The following is a 14,939-nucleotide window of genomic DNA, read 5'->3' on the forward strand; positions in this document are numbered from 1 at the left end:
GTAGACCTATCATGCAATATAAGCTCTAGAGAAAGGCAACCAGCCAAAAAAACTAATACGAAAAGAAACATGTGTAGTTGTACTTGAAAGTTAGTTGGCAATTGGGACTGCTCAGAAATTGGAGAGCTGGATATATACGGCAGAAGCAGAAGGGTTCCAAGCCTCATGGTCTACTACAACCACCCACCTTTGCTTTGAGAGGTCCTTTTGCTTTGTAAAGGTATTTAGAGTGTACAGCCATTTTCATAAGAGGACAACACATGATAGCTTTGTAAGTGTGGTTTCATGGCAATGTTCACTAGACCACTCATGTTACCGATTGATTTTACGGTGGAACCCTAACTTTTTTCATGGTATAAGAGTAGGTTTTACCTGCGTGTGAAGCTCAACTACCACACGTGCTTCTTGTCACCCGATTTGTGTTGTCCACATGCTAGGCTTGAAAATTCGCTACAAGTAAGAGGGCATGCTAAGAGTATCAATCCCACATGGGGAGAAAAAAAGAACCCTGCGTATGCTTATAAGTAGTTAAGCTACTTCACATATTGCTAATTGGTCTTATGGCGAAACCTCAACTTTCTTCACTTTTGGCCGTTAGATAATCCCTAACTAAAAATCTAACAACCTAAAACTTCAGTATACAAAATACACCGGAACATACTAAATAATCCACTTTGCTTTGTACTATGTAACTGCACATATATATAAATTATTCCCTTGATTTATGAGTTCCATTAAAATGGTGGGTGAGGAGTATTTAGTTCCAAGATGCTTTCATATTTCTGCAGGTATTCATAAATATAAATTTATGATCGTACTCAAAAAAGGGTGGATGCACCCACTATGACAGTCTAATTAGCTGCCCTTGGATACATCATCCACATAATGGTAGTGCATGTCAATACTTCCATGTACCCGTCATGCCGGGCACAGGTGAACTCAACTCCGAGGGAAATTTTCGTGCCTGGATAGAGATTAGATTATGTCTCGTAATTAAGACATTATCGTAGTGGCACCGCCATTGTCATTTAGGTACCATTTGGTACGTGGGACGGGACGGAACAAAGTGAGACTAGGCGTTCCGTCCCACGTTTGGTGAGCCTAAAATGGGTGGAACGTGCTGTTCCATGGGACGAGTTTTGAGTGAATTTTCTTTCGACCTCACCCCTCTTGGAACGACTCGTTCCACATCCGCAGAACACAAAATTATAACATCTCCGTCTTCTTCTTCCTCCTTGTTTCCATCCGAGGGCATCTTTGCTCTCTCTCTTCGTTCTGTCTCGTCCCATCTGCATACCAAACGATACCTTAGTACCTACACATTACCGACTTATTAGCATTTTAAAAACTGTGTTGTGCCTACCTTGGATTGAGTTTTTGTTTATCTCATTTCCACTTTTTGAATAGGTGGCAAGCTTTTGTTATACGACGGTGTCATGAGAATTGTATTTTGGTTACAGGACTACGTCTCTCGCTCTTCCCTCAAAGGGAGACCAACTCTTTACACAGGACATGGCCGTTGTTTAGGTTGGATGAGACCCAAATATAGCCTTATGTTTTTATGATAGACACCACATGATCGGAAACCACCCAAAATCTTCTCCAACTATACAATTAAATTTTAAGTTACTTGTAATCTCTAGTCCATTAAAAGAGTAATTCATATTCGTCAAAAAGGGGTTAATTGAATTGGTAACGATTGTTCTTTTTGCTAGAGTAAAGTCTAGCTGCCATCAATTCCTTTTGGTGGGTGGTCTGTAAAAGTAAAAAAGGGGCTAACATGCCTTTGTAAGACTGTAAGTCTTCAAAGAAACTTGTAGTATGTCCTGACTCTTGAATAGAGTAGTCTTCCCCTAACTTTTTTTTTAACAAAAAAAAGGTGTCATAAAGCTTATGGAATCTAAAAACTAGTATTTATCTTTACATTCGAGATTCTGGACGATGATGATTAGTGCAACTATTTGCACATCCACATTGAGATTTGAGAAGGGGAAAAAGCCATGTTATGTGACAAATCTCTTAATCATGATGTCCATTTCTCCTTGCTACCACAAGGTTAAAGATAGGGTGTCAATTTTCCCTTCGAGTTTGTGTCTGACCTTGCTGGGCCTAGTGCTGAATGATATGGGGGAGGGAGGGACACAATTTGATGCCCACGCGCAAGGGGCCAAGGCACAATAACTCTCTCTCTCTCTCTACTTTCTCTCTCCCCTTCCTTCTTTCCCGAAGAGGGTGACCCCCTACGCACCCAAAAGGAAAAGATTGAACATCAAAAGTATGGTAAACTCTCTGAATTATTGGGGGAAGACAAAAGCTTGGGAAAGCGACCCTTCCTCTCTCCCCCTGTACTACCCAGCAAAAAGCTGTCCCTCCCCATTGCACAATCGGGAGGGAAAGAGAGATTAAAGCACAACTAGCCCATCACTCCACTACATGTAGGTTCTACCGTTCTAGAGTCCAGGGACTAATTTATCCTCCCACCAAAACCTACTATTTCTCTTCCTCCTTGGGATTATTGCCCTGCTGCTGCTGCTCTGCCGAGATGCCTAGGCCGGGCCCGAGGCCGTATGAGTGTGTCCGGCGAGCTTGGCATAGCGATAGGCACCAATCCATTAGAGGTTCCATCATTCAGCAGATTTTCAGGTACTGGGTCCTCTTTGTTTCCATGGATTTCCTGGTAAAGGTGTCTGCTTTTTCACATTTTACTGACCGCCCACCACCTGTTTGATTAGGGTCGTCAAAGAGGTTCACAGCTCCGTAACGAAGAATAACAAGGAATGGCAAGAGAAGCTGCCTTTGGTGGTTTTCAGAGCAGAGGAAATTATGTATTCCAAAGCCAATTCTGAGGTTTTTCTCGTTTCCTTTTCGGTTTTGCATTCGCTCTTTTTGGTTGTTCCGTCGGTCATTTTTTTGCTTTGTTTTGTTGAAGGCTGAGTACATGAATCTCGACACGCTATGGGACAGAGCAAATGATGCGGTTAACACAATTATCCGGCGAGATGAGGGCACTGAAACCGGGGAGCTTCTGCCGCCTTGTGTCGAAGGTAACATCGTACTGATTTCTTTGCAGTCTGTTGAATTGAACTGTGAAATTATGCTACTGGGTTGTTCTCATTTTCAATGTCTATTAGCTCATTGCTCAAGCTTAGTTTAGTTCGTAAGAAGAGATTATTGTGCAGAATGAATACACTAGAGGTGTGATTTGTATGTGTGTTTTGGTTCCTCCTCTTTATGTTGTTCAGCTGCCCTTAATCTTGGTTGCACTCCAGTAAGAGCTTCGAGAAGCCAACGCCACAGTAATCTGAGTTACCTCACTCCAAGAGCTCAAGACCCCGCTTCTACCCCCGCTAGGGTTTTGGATAAAACTACAGATGAACGGCGCCCTCAGTTTTCTCTGCATCACTCTAGCAATCAATTGAACTTTGCAAAAGCCTCAAATGTGAGTTCTGCGCATTTGGTCCCAGAATCTTACAGCCGCATCAACCAAAGTACTAACCTCACTAGCCCTCTGAGTTACCCTTTTGCACTTGAGAATGTTCTTGCTGGCCATAACCAGTTAGCAACAATGTCAACCAACAATCCCTTGAACTCGGGTTCAGTATATCCGTTATATTATGGAACTCACCATCAACCCCAAAAGCGCCAGGTCGTTCATCAGGCTCCAGAAAATACACATTCTAGGACTCTATATGTTGGTACTCCAATTGTTACATCAGTTATGGAGCCTACAAAGCAGAACCTTTTCTCCTCTCAAGGTGCTGAAAATGTGTCACACAGATTCACACAAGAAGTCATGGACACCCAGGAGAAGCCACGAGAAACAGAATGTGATTTATCATTGACGCTTGGTCCTGCTCTCCACCCATGTACTCAAAGAAGGTTGGCCAGTGAAATGGAAGATTTTGGTTCAAGAAATTCTCAAGAGGGGGGAAAGTTAAATGATGTTTCTTCACCGAGAAGTAAGGAATTCTGTTTCTTTCCCACAGAGACTGCTTATGATCGCGTTGAGTCCACTTCCAGTATGTGGAATTCAGAGAGCGGTCGTAGTTCTGAGGCAACTATAAGGAAGCGCAAGGCACCTTTTAGTACCAACGAGGAAGATAGACAATTTTGCTGGCAACCAGATGTCATTCCCAACAGGTTTACTGGTCGAACTACAGGGCCTGGTTTGTAGACTCTTTCCCTACTGTAGCATATATGCTTCAAAATCCGAGATGCCAATATATTGTTGAATCCTATTATGAGAGGCTCTCTTCTTATGTAGCTCTGATTGCGAAATTTCTCTAGTTGATGTTAGTTGCTAGTTGCATTAGTGGAAAGATGTGAGTTGTAAATGAAACTTGAGTTGGATTCATATCGTAGAACAATGTCCTGGTATCATAACTAAAGCTTGAAACATCGAACTTCCAGATCATTAAAGATGGAAGTAAAAAGAAGCTTCGTTTTTGCAGGACTGTGCTGTGATAAATTGTACTCCTCTCTGAAAAATTGGCATAACGGTCTGGGGCGTCCACACGGATGGCTTCTTTCCAACAACTTCTTTACCGCAGAACCCTAGAAAATTATGTCTTAGGTAACTTATTGTGCATTGTTTGATTCAGATAATAAGTTAGCCGTTCTTTTAAGCTTATATGTTGAGTAATGAGATTAAGTGCTTATCCGGCCCCATTGTGTTATCGATTTCAAGAGAAATTCTTTGCCGTTTTGCTTCGTGTATGATTTTGTCATAGATTTGCCTGATCACTAGCTGAACTCTTTGAAGGGTTTGTAAAGAAGCACTTCTTCCGGCTGGAACGATGTGTAGGGGGTTCTTTTGATACAATGTCGAATCTTCTTAATTACGAGAGAACATTCTTTTAATGTATCTCCGATGTGCTAGTGTGTTGGTGCTTCAAGGGTGCGTTTGGTACGTGGGACGGGACGGGACGGAACGGGACGAGGCGTTCCGTCCCGCGTTTGGTGCGCCAAAAATGGGTGGAACGGGTTGTTCCACGGGACAGATTTTGAGTGTTTTTGCGTTCCACCTCCCTCCCCTGGAACGGGTTTGTTCCACGTTTGTGGAACGCAATGTTTTACCATTTTAAGACAAATATACCCCATGTCTTTTTCAAAAATTACACCTTCGTTCCGTCCCGTCCCGTCCCGTCCCGTTCCGTTCCGTTCCGTCTGCGTACCAAACGCACCCCAAGTGTTAGTGTTGTACTGGAGCGTAATGTACCATTCCGATGATATTGTAATGTACTACTCTGTCGATTTGAAAAAAAACTGCTTGTACACACACCTATTGAAGAAAAATTTGAGTCAATTGTAACAAAACTCAAGGTTGAAACTTTGTCGAACTAACTGAAGGTCGGAACTTTGTTCGAACGATTACATAGGACAAGTAGAAAGAACGAGAATTCACATGTAAGTGAGGAAAGAAATTATTAAAAACCAAAACAAAAAGTAGAAAGAGCCAATTCTCAGAGAGGAAGCACCGGAGGCTGGTGGTGGCGGTAGAGCGGAAGGAGGAGAGAGTAGGGAAATCCGACGGTGAGAGTGACCTTTTGGCCCCGCTCGTAGTTATCACCAACGGAAGAGATGAAGTAGCTTATAAAAACTATATAATAAATGAACATTTATTGCAATATAGCTTATTTTATAAATAAAATAGAGGATTAGACGATATTAATTTCTTGGAAACGACTGCTAAGCTTAAGCGACGAAGGAAATTACTGCTACAAGTGTGGGGAAGAGCCCAACGAAAGTACGAAGAGTAGTGGTAGTGAGAGATGAAGCGTGGGAGGATGGTGGTGGAGGAGCTAACAGAGAAGAGGTGGTGGTTGGTGATCCAACGGTGATGCTGACCTTTTGGCCTTGCTCGCGGTGGTCACCAACGGTGCAGATGAAGAAGCGAGAACTGGTAGAATTGAGTATCGTCCTTATTCCTGGTCCCAGTACGATCCCGGGGTCACTGCAGCTATCATATTCTTCGTTTGTTGCTATTTCCCCCACATTATGGTCCCACGTTTCAGTCCAATTGAACACTGCAATGCCAAAAAATCACAACAATAAGTTTAACAACAAAGATATATAAATACTCATATGAACTTGGACACAAGAGCCAGGAATAATTAATGCCCCGGTTCGGTTAGCTGACCTAACTTACGTCTAGTTGTTACTGGAAATTGGAAAGCGCACTAACCAACTGTATCTCCTATTTGGAATGTCTTTGAGGCAGCGCAGTCGGAGTAAACGGCGGTGTGTAAGGGCAAGCCACCGCCATACTCACCAAGCAAGCCATCATCATATTAATATCTCTGCGACTGCCCGTTTCCTTACGCCTGGTGAATATTTTGATCGGCGTACGTGTTTTTCGGCGATCTGCAAGTACTTTTTCTTGGATCGACGTTCGTGTTTTTCTTTTTTCGTTTATAAATATGCATGCGTACGATTTATGAAATCAAATTTCTAATAAATTAACTATATATGTTGCATGTGTGGCGGGAAAACCTTGAAAACTTTGAACAAGTTGAATATAACCCTGCATTGCCTGGTGATTTTGATACACTCTAAAAGAAAAAGGAAAAAAATCATCAAGTTTTACCAGTTCCATCGTCCCAGAGTCAAAGACTTACGGGTTCACCGAGGGACGCCCTTGGACTCCCACACACAACCTGGTCTATGAATCTACGATTTCTTCTTTTTAACTTCTAGTTTTCAAAGAACTATTATCTATGCTTGCTATACTTTAAAGTATAAACGTGTTATTTATTCATATTATAATACGTAACTCTAGCCCCAATAACACTCAACTGAAAAATTATCTGGTAGGGAAGGAATAAAAAAGAAAACAAATTACACGTGTGAAAGATGTCTTGTCCTTGACCTTGTCCATGCCCTCCTAAAACTGATGGACTTGCTCTAAGCTGCCATTTGTATTCAGACATGCCCTGGTCTAAAAAGACTCTAATTAAGCCGACTGCAGTCGTTTGAGTTCAAGTGAGGTATGCAAAAGAGAATGTTTCCAACTTCAAATGTTTACTTAACCCTCGTCACAAACGGGTGCCAAAGCAACGTTACCGAGTTTTGTCACCTTTGCCTAATCCGTGGCTATAAGTATCATATTTTGGCTTTCTCCTTCTGCACAAATATTCAAATATCCAAATATCCAAATCACACCCTGATAAGTACCGTGCCAACTGGATCGCATTGACATGAAGCTGGCCAACGTGGCCAGAAGCTAGTCAGTAGCGTTATCGCCGGAACTAAACCTATCGTTCCTAGTCCGACTGTATCCCCACCAGCACCGCCGCCGCCAAACTCCACTTACCAGCTCTAACACCTGTTGCCACCGCTTTTTCTATTTGTTATCTCCACCATAGTCATGTCTTTCTTCTTGTACTTGCATCTAAATATTAACTCTATAACGTGTATATTTTTTTATATCAGTAATGCTAATTGATCACATCTATGTCGAATATGATAATGCTTGTGTCCCTCACATGGGAGACTTGCTGGTTTGATATTGCTGTGCTTTGAAAAAAAACTATTTCTATTGTGATGTGAGAATAAACCGCTGTGAAATAAAGCAGCAAAGTGTTTGGTAAACTTTTTTGTAAAAATGCTTTTGAAAAAAAAAAACAGTATTATAGTGTTTGGTAAACTTTTATGTAAAACAGATGTGAAAAAAAGCCGGTTTTTCAAAGCTGGGTTTTGCAGCTTCTTGTTTTTGGCTTTTTTTCATCCAAAATTGTGAAAAAAAGCTGAAGCTGAATGTTTACCAAACACAAAAAAGCTCCAAGCTTTTTTTTATACCAACTTTTTTGAGAATCACCTCAGTACCAAACCAGGTCTTACTTGTTCCCTCAATTACGATTAACGAACCTTTCTCTTTATCATCATCTAAAGACATATCTGCAAAAAAAAAAAAAAATCATTCAATTTGTGATCTTTTAACCATTCACATGTATAAAATAAATGGACGGTTCATTATGAGGATGTTACTTGTTACCAAAACCGTTGATTTACATAATCGTAAATGGGGGGACACAATCATTATCATATAAAATATATGACCGCTTTTGTTAGAAGGTGATCAACAATAACATATGGTGATGTGTGATTAATTTAAAATATATATTGTCATTGACTCACTCTAGCCGTTCTAATTTCACGTAAATTCTTTTATTATTAGAGAAATGATACATAATGTAGAACAAGGCCAGGGCCGGCCCAGGCCCAGTGCAGGAGGGGCGACCGTCCAGGGCCCAAAAAAATTAGGGGCACCAAAATTATTAGGGCGGTATGTTTATATATGTTTTTATAAGAGTATAAATTTATAAAATTTGATTCAAAGACATAGAAATTTAACTAGAAGTGGTGGTTTGTCATTTGAAAATAATAAGGAGGTCTTGGGTTCAAAACACCATGTGTGCTTATTTACTTTCCTTTTTTTTACAAATTTCTTTTTATAAGAGTATAAATTTAGAAAATTTGGTTAAAGGATCAAGAAGTTTAATTAGAAATAATGATTTTTGTTGTTTAAAATTAACAAGAGGTCCTAAGTTCGAAATGCTATGTGCATGTTTATTCTTTTCAATTTTTACAAATTTTTGTTTGGTTGGTAATTTATTTTTAGTTACTATCTAGTAGCTATGTGGGTTGTTATTTTTAAATATTCGTTTTAATTCAAGTCTAATCTTCAACAAAGAATAATACGTAGACCAAATTTGCAAATTATATGACGTGTCATCAAAATGTTTAATTTAGTGCCCATTCATTAATAATACATATCAATTAAAGACTCGAAAACATCATTATTTTTTAGTCCCATATTGACAAGGTTAGTAAATAAGAAAAAAACACCTCACGATTTATTCAAAAATACATTCAAAGTTCAAATGGAAAACAAAACTCATCATCTATCTACTTGTAAGCTCGAAGTTTTTTTGTTTCCCTCTCTCAATACAAAATAAATTAGTCTTTCTGTATTTCTAAATTATTGAGTTTGAAGTGTTTTTCTAAGTATAATTTTTTCGATATCTTATGTGTAAAAATAAATAATTTTCTTACATAAAGTTAGGGCACTTCTTTTTACGTCGCCCTGGGCCTCAAAAATCTCTGGACCGGCCCTGAACAAGGCACACCACTCCATATATTAATTTAACAAAAGTTTTGTTAAGAACGTTCTATCGATCATATAATAAAATTGTAAATCATACAGCATGGAATAAAATTATTTAAACTTGTACTGATTGACCAGGCCCAGCTCAATTGACAAAGCTAGGCTTAATTTATTGCACTGTTGGGGGCCTTATGTTCCACGTCGCAAATTGATATGTAATGGTACATTTTGCGAGAATGTGAGACCAAATTATGCTAAGTGATTATAAAGAGTTGAGTTATTTTGACAATATTGATTTTACAATGAAACCTTAATTTTTTTCATGGTATTATAGCAAGTCCGCCCATGTGTGATGTCTATTAGCTACACGTGCTTCACGTCATCTAATTTATGTTTTCCACGTCTTAAGCTTGAAAACTCGCTACACGTGAGGGGGCGTGCGAGAATGTGAGGACAAAGTCTCACATCGGTGATGGACCACAAACATATTGCCAATTAATTATAAGATGGAACCTCAACTTTCTTCACATTCAACGTTTCCAAAAGAAAAGAATATATATTATTGGGATGCAACTGTAGAAACAATATCAATAAACATAATCTGCAGAAACAGCATAACATGAATTGTAAATGAAGTAAGTACATTTAGTTAAAGCTAAGGAAGGAGATGACCAGTGCAGTGCAGAGGATTACGGCAACAATATTAATGCTGAGAGAAGAAGCGCCGTTCCATTCCCACCAATGATCATCATCATCATTATCTCCTGATGAAGAATAATCTCCTCCAATTCTGATAGTCACCTTCTGCCCTAATCTACTGCAGTGACTATCTTCCGTGCATATGAAGTAACGGGTCAAGTTGGACGTCAGTACAATTCTTGTAGGGCTGGAATCATAGAAACCAAGAGGGTTATCCTTTGAGCAGCTATCGTAATCAGCCTGTGTTACTTCAGCTACTCTGTGTTCCCCGCTCCATTTGAATTCTGCAAAATGATTGAGAGATAAAGTTAAGCTGATGCTCATCAATCATAAAGGATAAACTCTCTTTCTAGGAAGAGATGATGCGCTGTGAACACCTCACTTATACTCAAATTTCTTCGTTTTTAAATCTCACTTATGGACATTGTTGACTATTAGGGTAACAGGTGGTCCTCTAGAACTTCGATTTTAAGTCCTAACTAACAATTTTAGTCTACTTAAAACCTAAATCAAAGTGATTATTAACCAATTCGAGACTAAAATTTCTAGTCTCAAATGATGATTTTGCACCCTAAAACTTCAACCATGTTAACAAATGGGATAAAAGTTGAAGACAAATGAGTATAAATAGGATTTTCTCAACACGTACTGTTTTTAAAGACATGACGTCATGCACAAAGACGGACTGCATAAAAGGCCAATTTGAAATATGATTTAGAGGTAAGAAAGTCGGTTGTGAACTAATTAACTTACGACTTACCTATTGTATCACCAATCTGAAATCTCTTTGCGTTAGCCCAGGTGGAATAGGCAACAGAGCCAGCTGGAGGAATAGTCCAGCCTAAATCATCCCCAACTTTGTAGGTTTCAGCTGTGGCACCCTTCCACAAGGCCACTACAACAAGAAGCAAACAACCGATCAATCCCTTCTGACTCACCATTTACCCTAATCTCTTCTTTCTCTTTGGAAGTGTTTTGGTGTATGAATCAGTTATTAATGTCAACTACTTATACACAAACAGAATAATGAGCAAAAGATAGAGTTCGCAGCGGCTGCCTTTAGGGAGGGAGTTCCTATTGTTTTCAAATAAGGCGGCTGAAGCTAACCTTAACTGATCAGAGGTTTGACCATAATGTGTATCGACCTTTTTTCTTTTGAGAATAAAACGTGTTCTTCTGGAAGCAAAGAACAAAACATAAGGATTATTTATTGTACAACCTTAGGATATTATTAATGTGTACCAACGTTGACTAAAGTTACTGAATAGAGAAAGTGATGTACATCATATGGCTGAAACTAGCTATCAACATTATTGTCACGGACTTGAGATCGGCAAAATTTATGAATTCAAAATGCGAGTAAATTTAAATAGATAAAAATCTAAAATGAAAGAAAAAATATAGGGGAATTTGGGGTTGGAGACAAATAGTTAGACAAAATTACTAACAAAAAAGAGAATGAGATTATTGGAAAGGGTGTAATTAGTTCATATGGTTAAGCAATTGGGACCCAGTGGTATAGCTAAAAGAAAGTTAAGATTCTACCATAAACTAATTGACAATACATGGAGTAACACAACTTGTTTTTAAACCCATGTAAGATCCATTCTCCAATCAATGTGAGATTCATTCTCAACGCACTTCATCACATGCGGCGAACCCTCTTAGAAATAAAAACTAGATTTGCCTGACTCCTTCAACCTATTGGTCGAGTTACTTGTTTCCACTTGCCTTACAAGTCGAGCCTAGCATATGTGCAATACAAATTTGGTGACGTGGAGCGTGTGTGGTATTTGGGCTTGACACATGAGACAACATGCTCTGATAGCGTGAAGAAAGTTGAGGTTTCACCATAAAATCAATTAACAATATTGAGAGTAGCTCAATTTCTTATAAACTCATACAATGTCCCTTCTCTCATCAAGGAGGGATTCATTCTTAACATTCTTCTTCATGTATGGCGGATTTTCAAGCCAAACACGTGAACAACACAAGAAATGTGATGTACGTGGATAACATGTGACCATTGGGTTTCACACGTGGGACAACCAACTCTGACATTGTGAAGGAAGTTGAAGTTCCATCATAAAACCAACTGGAAAAACGAGGAATAACCCAACTTACCTATAAGCCCATGCAAATTCTCTTCTTCCATCAATGTCGGATTCACTCTCAATATAGGCATTGTATGAGATGTGCAATGTTTGTTTATTCATTTATATGAATTAATGAGAATAGAGACAAGAAATTTGCATACATCAATAATGATTTGATACTTGACCACACGATGTACCTATTTAGCTTTGTCAATTTACTGTGATAATGTGTATGCCCTTATTACTGTTGATACTCACCCCTCCACAAATATATTTTTTTGTAGGTTTACAAATTAGACATTGGTAAGATAGACGGATGAGATCAAATTAGATAGGAGGGAAGGAATTTTATTTCTTCTTGCAGTTGTAAGAAATTATTGGTTAATTTTACAAGAGGAATTTACTTTCATCCAATTTTAGGTTCTTTTTGTTTATTTAAATTTGACTCACACTTCAAATTCGAAATTGCATGACAGTTATTGCTAGAACTAACCCTGTTGTTTCTAGTCCAAAATTGCCCCCATACCCATCGTCGTCGCCAAACTCCGCTTTAGCTACGACTTCCGTTGCCACCACTTTATTTGCAATCGTGTCTACTATCATGCTATGTTATTATTAAGGGTAAATTACATAGTAGCCCCTCAGGTTTTAAGTCTATTACAATCGCATACAACAACTTCAAAACATTTCACTTTCATACCTCAACTACTATTTTATTTCAATATAGTACCTCCGTTACATTTTCCATCCATTAATCCGTTAAATGTTGACGTGACTGCCACATATATGCCACGTGGCTGCCAAATGTTTGCCACGTGGCAAATAAAATATTTTTTTTTTTGAAAAACCCAAATTTCTCAACAAAAAAAAAAATTGAAAAAAAAATTTGAAACCTATATCCCTTATCCCTCACCCACCCCCCAGCGAAGAAGAAAAAGGGAAAAAAAAGGGATACCCATATCCCTCACCTCTCCAGTGACCTCCCCAGAAACCTGCAAGAAGAAGAAGAAGAAGAAGAAGAGGGGAGAAAAAAAAGAAAAAAAAAAGTCAAAGAAGAAGAAGAAGGAAAAAAAAAAGGGATACCCATATCCCTCACCCCCCCCCCCCCCCAGCGACCTCCCCAGAAACCTGCAACAAGAAGAAGAAGAAGAAGAAGAAGGGAGAAAAAAGAGAAAAAAAAGAAAAGAAAAAACAAGCCCCAGTCTGTCCCACCCTAGCTACCCCTTTCTCCCATCCCCCATCACCCCTCCCAAAAATCCCCCATCACCCCTCCCAAAAATCCCTCATCACCCACCCCAAAAAATTGCACCCGAGATTAGGTGGATCTACCACAAAACCAGTCCAAATCATCTCAAACTCAAAGTATTTTCAAAACTCACCCACATTGAAAATTACGAGATATTGGCGCGCGCGTGGGGGGTGGGTGGTCGCTGGGGGGAGGAAGGGATTTGGCGACGCGGTGGGGGGGGGTGTGGTCGTCAGAAGGTAGCCCGGGGGAGGAAGGGAGATGGGTCGTGGGTCGCGGCGAGGCGGGGGGGGGGTGTGTGGTCGCCAAAAGGTAGCCTGGGTGAGGAAGGGAGGTGGGTTGCGGCGGGGCGAGGGGGGGGGGAGGGAAGGGTTCTGGGCTTTTCTTCTTCTTCTCTTATTCTTCTTTTTCTTCTTCTTCTTCTTCTTCTTCTTCTTCTCATTCTTCTTCTTCTTCTTCTGTTTCAATTTTTTTTTTAGGTTTCTGGGGGGTGGGTGAGGGATGAGGGATATAGGTTTTTTGTTTTATTTTTTTAAGAAAATTCAGATTTTAAAAAAAATTAAAAAATTAATTTTATTTGCCACGTGGCAGACATTTGGTAGCCACGTGGCATATATGTGGTAGCCACATCAACATTTAACGGATTAATGAATGAAAAATGTAACGGAGGTACTATATTGAAATAAAATAGTAGTTGAAGAATGAAAGTGAAATGTTTTGAAGTTGTTATATGCGATTGTAATAGACCTAAACCTGAGAGGCTACTATGTAATTTACCCTATTATTAATCTATGTGCTGTAATATGATCTTACACATATCAATTGGCAGCTATTGTTGTGACTGGCTTTTGAGGCCCCCTAATTTCATTTTGGACCTTTTAGTTGAGGATTGCTTGTGACTGATTTTACTGGTTACTTGTAATCTTTGATGTACTGTCTGGATTGGGGCTGTTTTGGCTCCAATCCCTGAAGATTACCATCGCAACTTTTCAAAAAGAAAAAAAAATGCGTGACTATATGTGATGGTCACACCAAATAACTTATCTTGAATTTTAGTTGTACCTCCACATGTGTAACATGTATCATTTTATAAATTTTTACCAATGTATTATTTGACTATTTCTGAGAAGGTGAGTTTTTCTTATCTGATAGATATGAATAATAGGCGTTAATCATAACCAATGACTAAAATATCAATAATATCGCCGATATTATCGTTTTTCAGAGAGACCGATATTTTCCCATGTATCCCCCTAATTATCGTCAAAATATCGTAATATTATCGATAATATCGCGATATATTTGATATTATCGAAACATTCGTCGTGGCTCCATCGTCGGAAAGGCAGTCGAGGCTGCGTCGTCGCAGCTGCCCATATCTCTCTCTGCAATCCAAGCTCAGACCCAAGATCTGCGCCTCCGTCGTCAGAAATGAAAAATCCATTTTCTCACCCGCTCAGGTTTGATGGATCCTCCGCTTCGTACGACCTAAACAAGGCCTCCCATTGCCTGATGGTGCTCGCCGAGAGGTGAGAAAGGGAGGAGGAACGGTCCACATGTGGTGATGGTGCTCACCGGAGTGTGCGCCACTGTGGTGGAGGTCATGGTGGGGTGTGGGTATGGTGTGTCTGTGCTCCGGGAAGGAGAATTGCAGAAAGATAGTTAAATTGAAGAGGAAAAGCAAAGAAAACCATATAATAAATGAAACCCAGAAGATAAAATGTTCAATTTCTTACCTAAGATTTCAAAGAAGAAGAGAGAGAGAAGGGCAAAAAAAAAATGCATAAAACCC

General features: G+C 39.5%; 2 protein-coding genes across 2 annotated transcripts; one reads left to right on the forward strand and one right to left on the reverse strand.

Annotated features, from left to right (window-relative positions):
• The first annotated feature begins 2,152 nt into the window (after nt 1-2,152).
• LOC126592664 (uncharacterized) lies at nt 2,153-4,630 on the forward strand. The gene is made up of 5 exons (XM_050258422.1): nt 2,153-2,643; nt 2,733-2,847; nt 2,930-3,044; nt 3,243-4,166; nt 4,452-4,630. The coding sequence occupies exons 1-5, from the start codon at nt 2,543-2,545 to the stop codon at nt 4,556-4,558; spliced, it is 1,362 nt and encodes a 453-aa protein (XP_050114379.1). The 5' UTR covers nt 2,153-2,542; the 3' UTR covers nt 4,559-4,630.
• A 5,012-nt stretch (nt 4,631-9,642) lies between these two features.
• Nucleotides 9,643-10,810, reverse strand: LOC126592713 (umecyanin-like). The gene is made up of 2 exons (XM_050258483.1): nt 10,566-10,810; nt 9,643-10,089 (listed from the first exon to the last, which is right to left on the reverse strand). Exons 1-2 carry the CDS (start codon nt 10,744-10,746, stop codon nt 9,752-9,754), a joined length of 519 nt encoding a protein of 172 aa, XP_050114440.1. The 5' UTR covers nt 10,747-10,810; the 3' UTR covers nt 9,643-9,751.
• Nucleotides 10,811-14,939: the final 4,129 nt, after the last annotated feature.

Source organism: Malus sylvestris, chromosome 2, assembly GCF_916048215.2.
Source record: "Malus sylvestris chromosome 2, drMalSylv7.2, whole genome shotgun sequence".
Lineage (NCBI taxonomy): Eukaryota > Viridiplantae > Streptophyta > Magnoliopsida > Rosales > Rosaceae > Malus > Malus sylvestris.

Bases quoted from the DNA above. Each gene is read 5' to 3' on its own strand.
- LOC126592664 (XM_050258422.1), top strand. From the start codon at position 2,543: ATGCCTAGGCCGGGCCCGAGGCCGTATGAGTGTGTCCGGCGAGCTTGG. The intron at 2,644-2,732 runs GTACTGGGTCCT...CTGTTTGATTAG, and splicing joins ATCATTCAGCAGATTTTCAG to GGTCGTCAAAGAGGTTCACA. The intron at 4,167-4,451 runs GTTTGTAGACTC...TCGTTTTTGCAG, and splicing joins TGGTCGAACTACAGGGCCTG to GACTGTGCTGTGATAAATTG.
- LOC126592713 (XM_050258483.1), bottom strand. From the start codon at position 10,746: ATGGTGAGTCAGAAGGGATTGATCGGTTGTTTGCTTCTTGTTGTAGTG. The intron at 10,090-10,565 runs GTAAGTCGTAAG...ATCATTTTGCAG, and splicing joins TCAGATTGGTGATACAATAG to AATTCAAATGGAGCGGGGAA.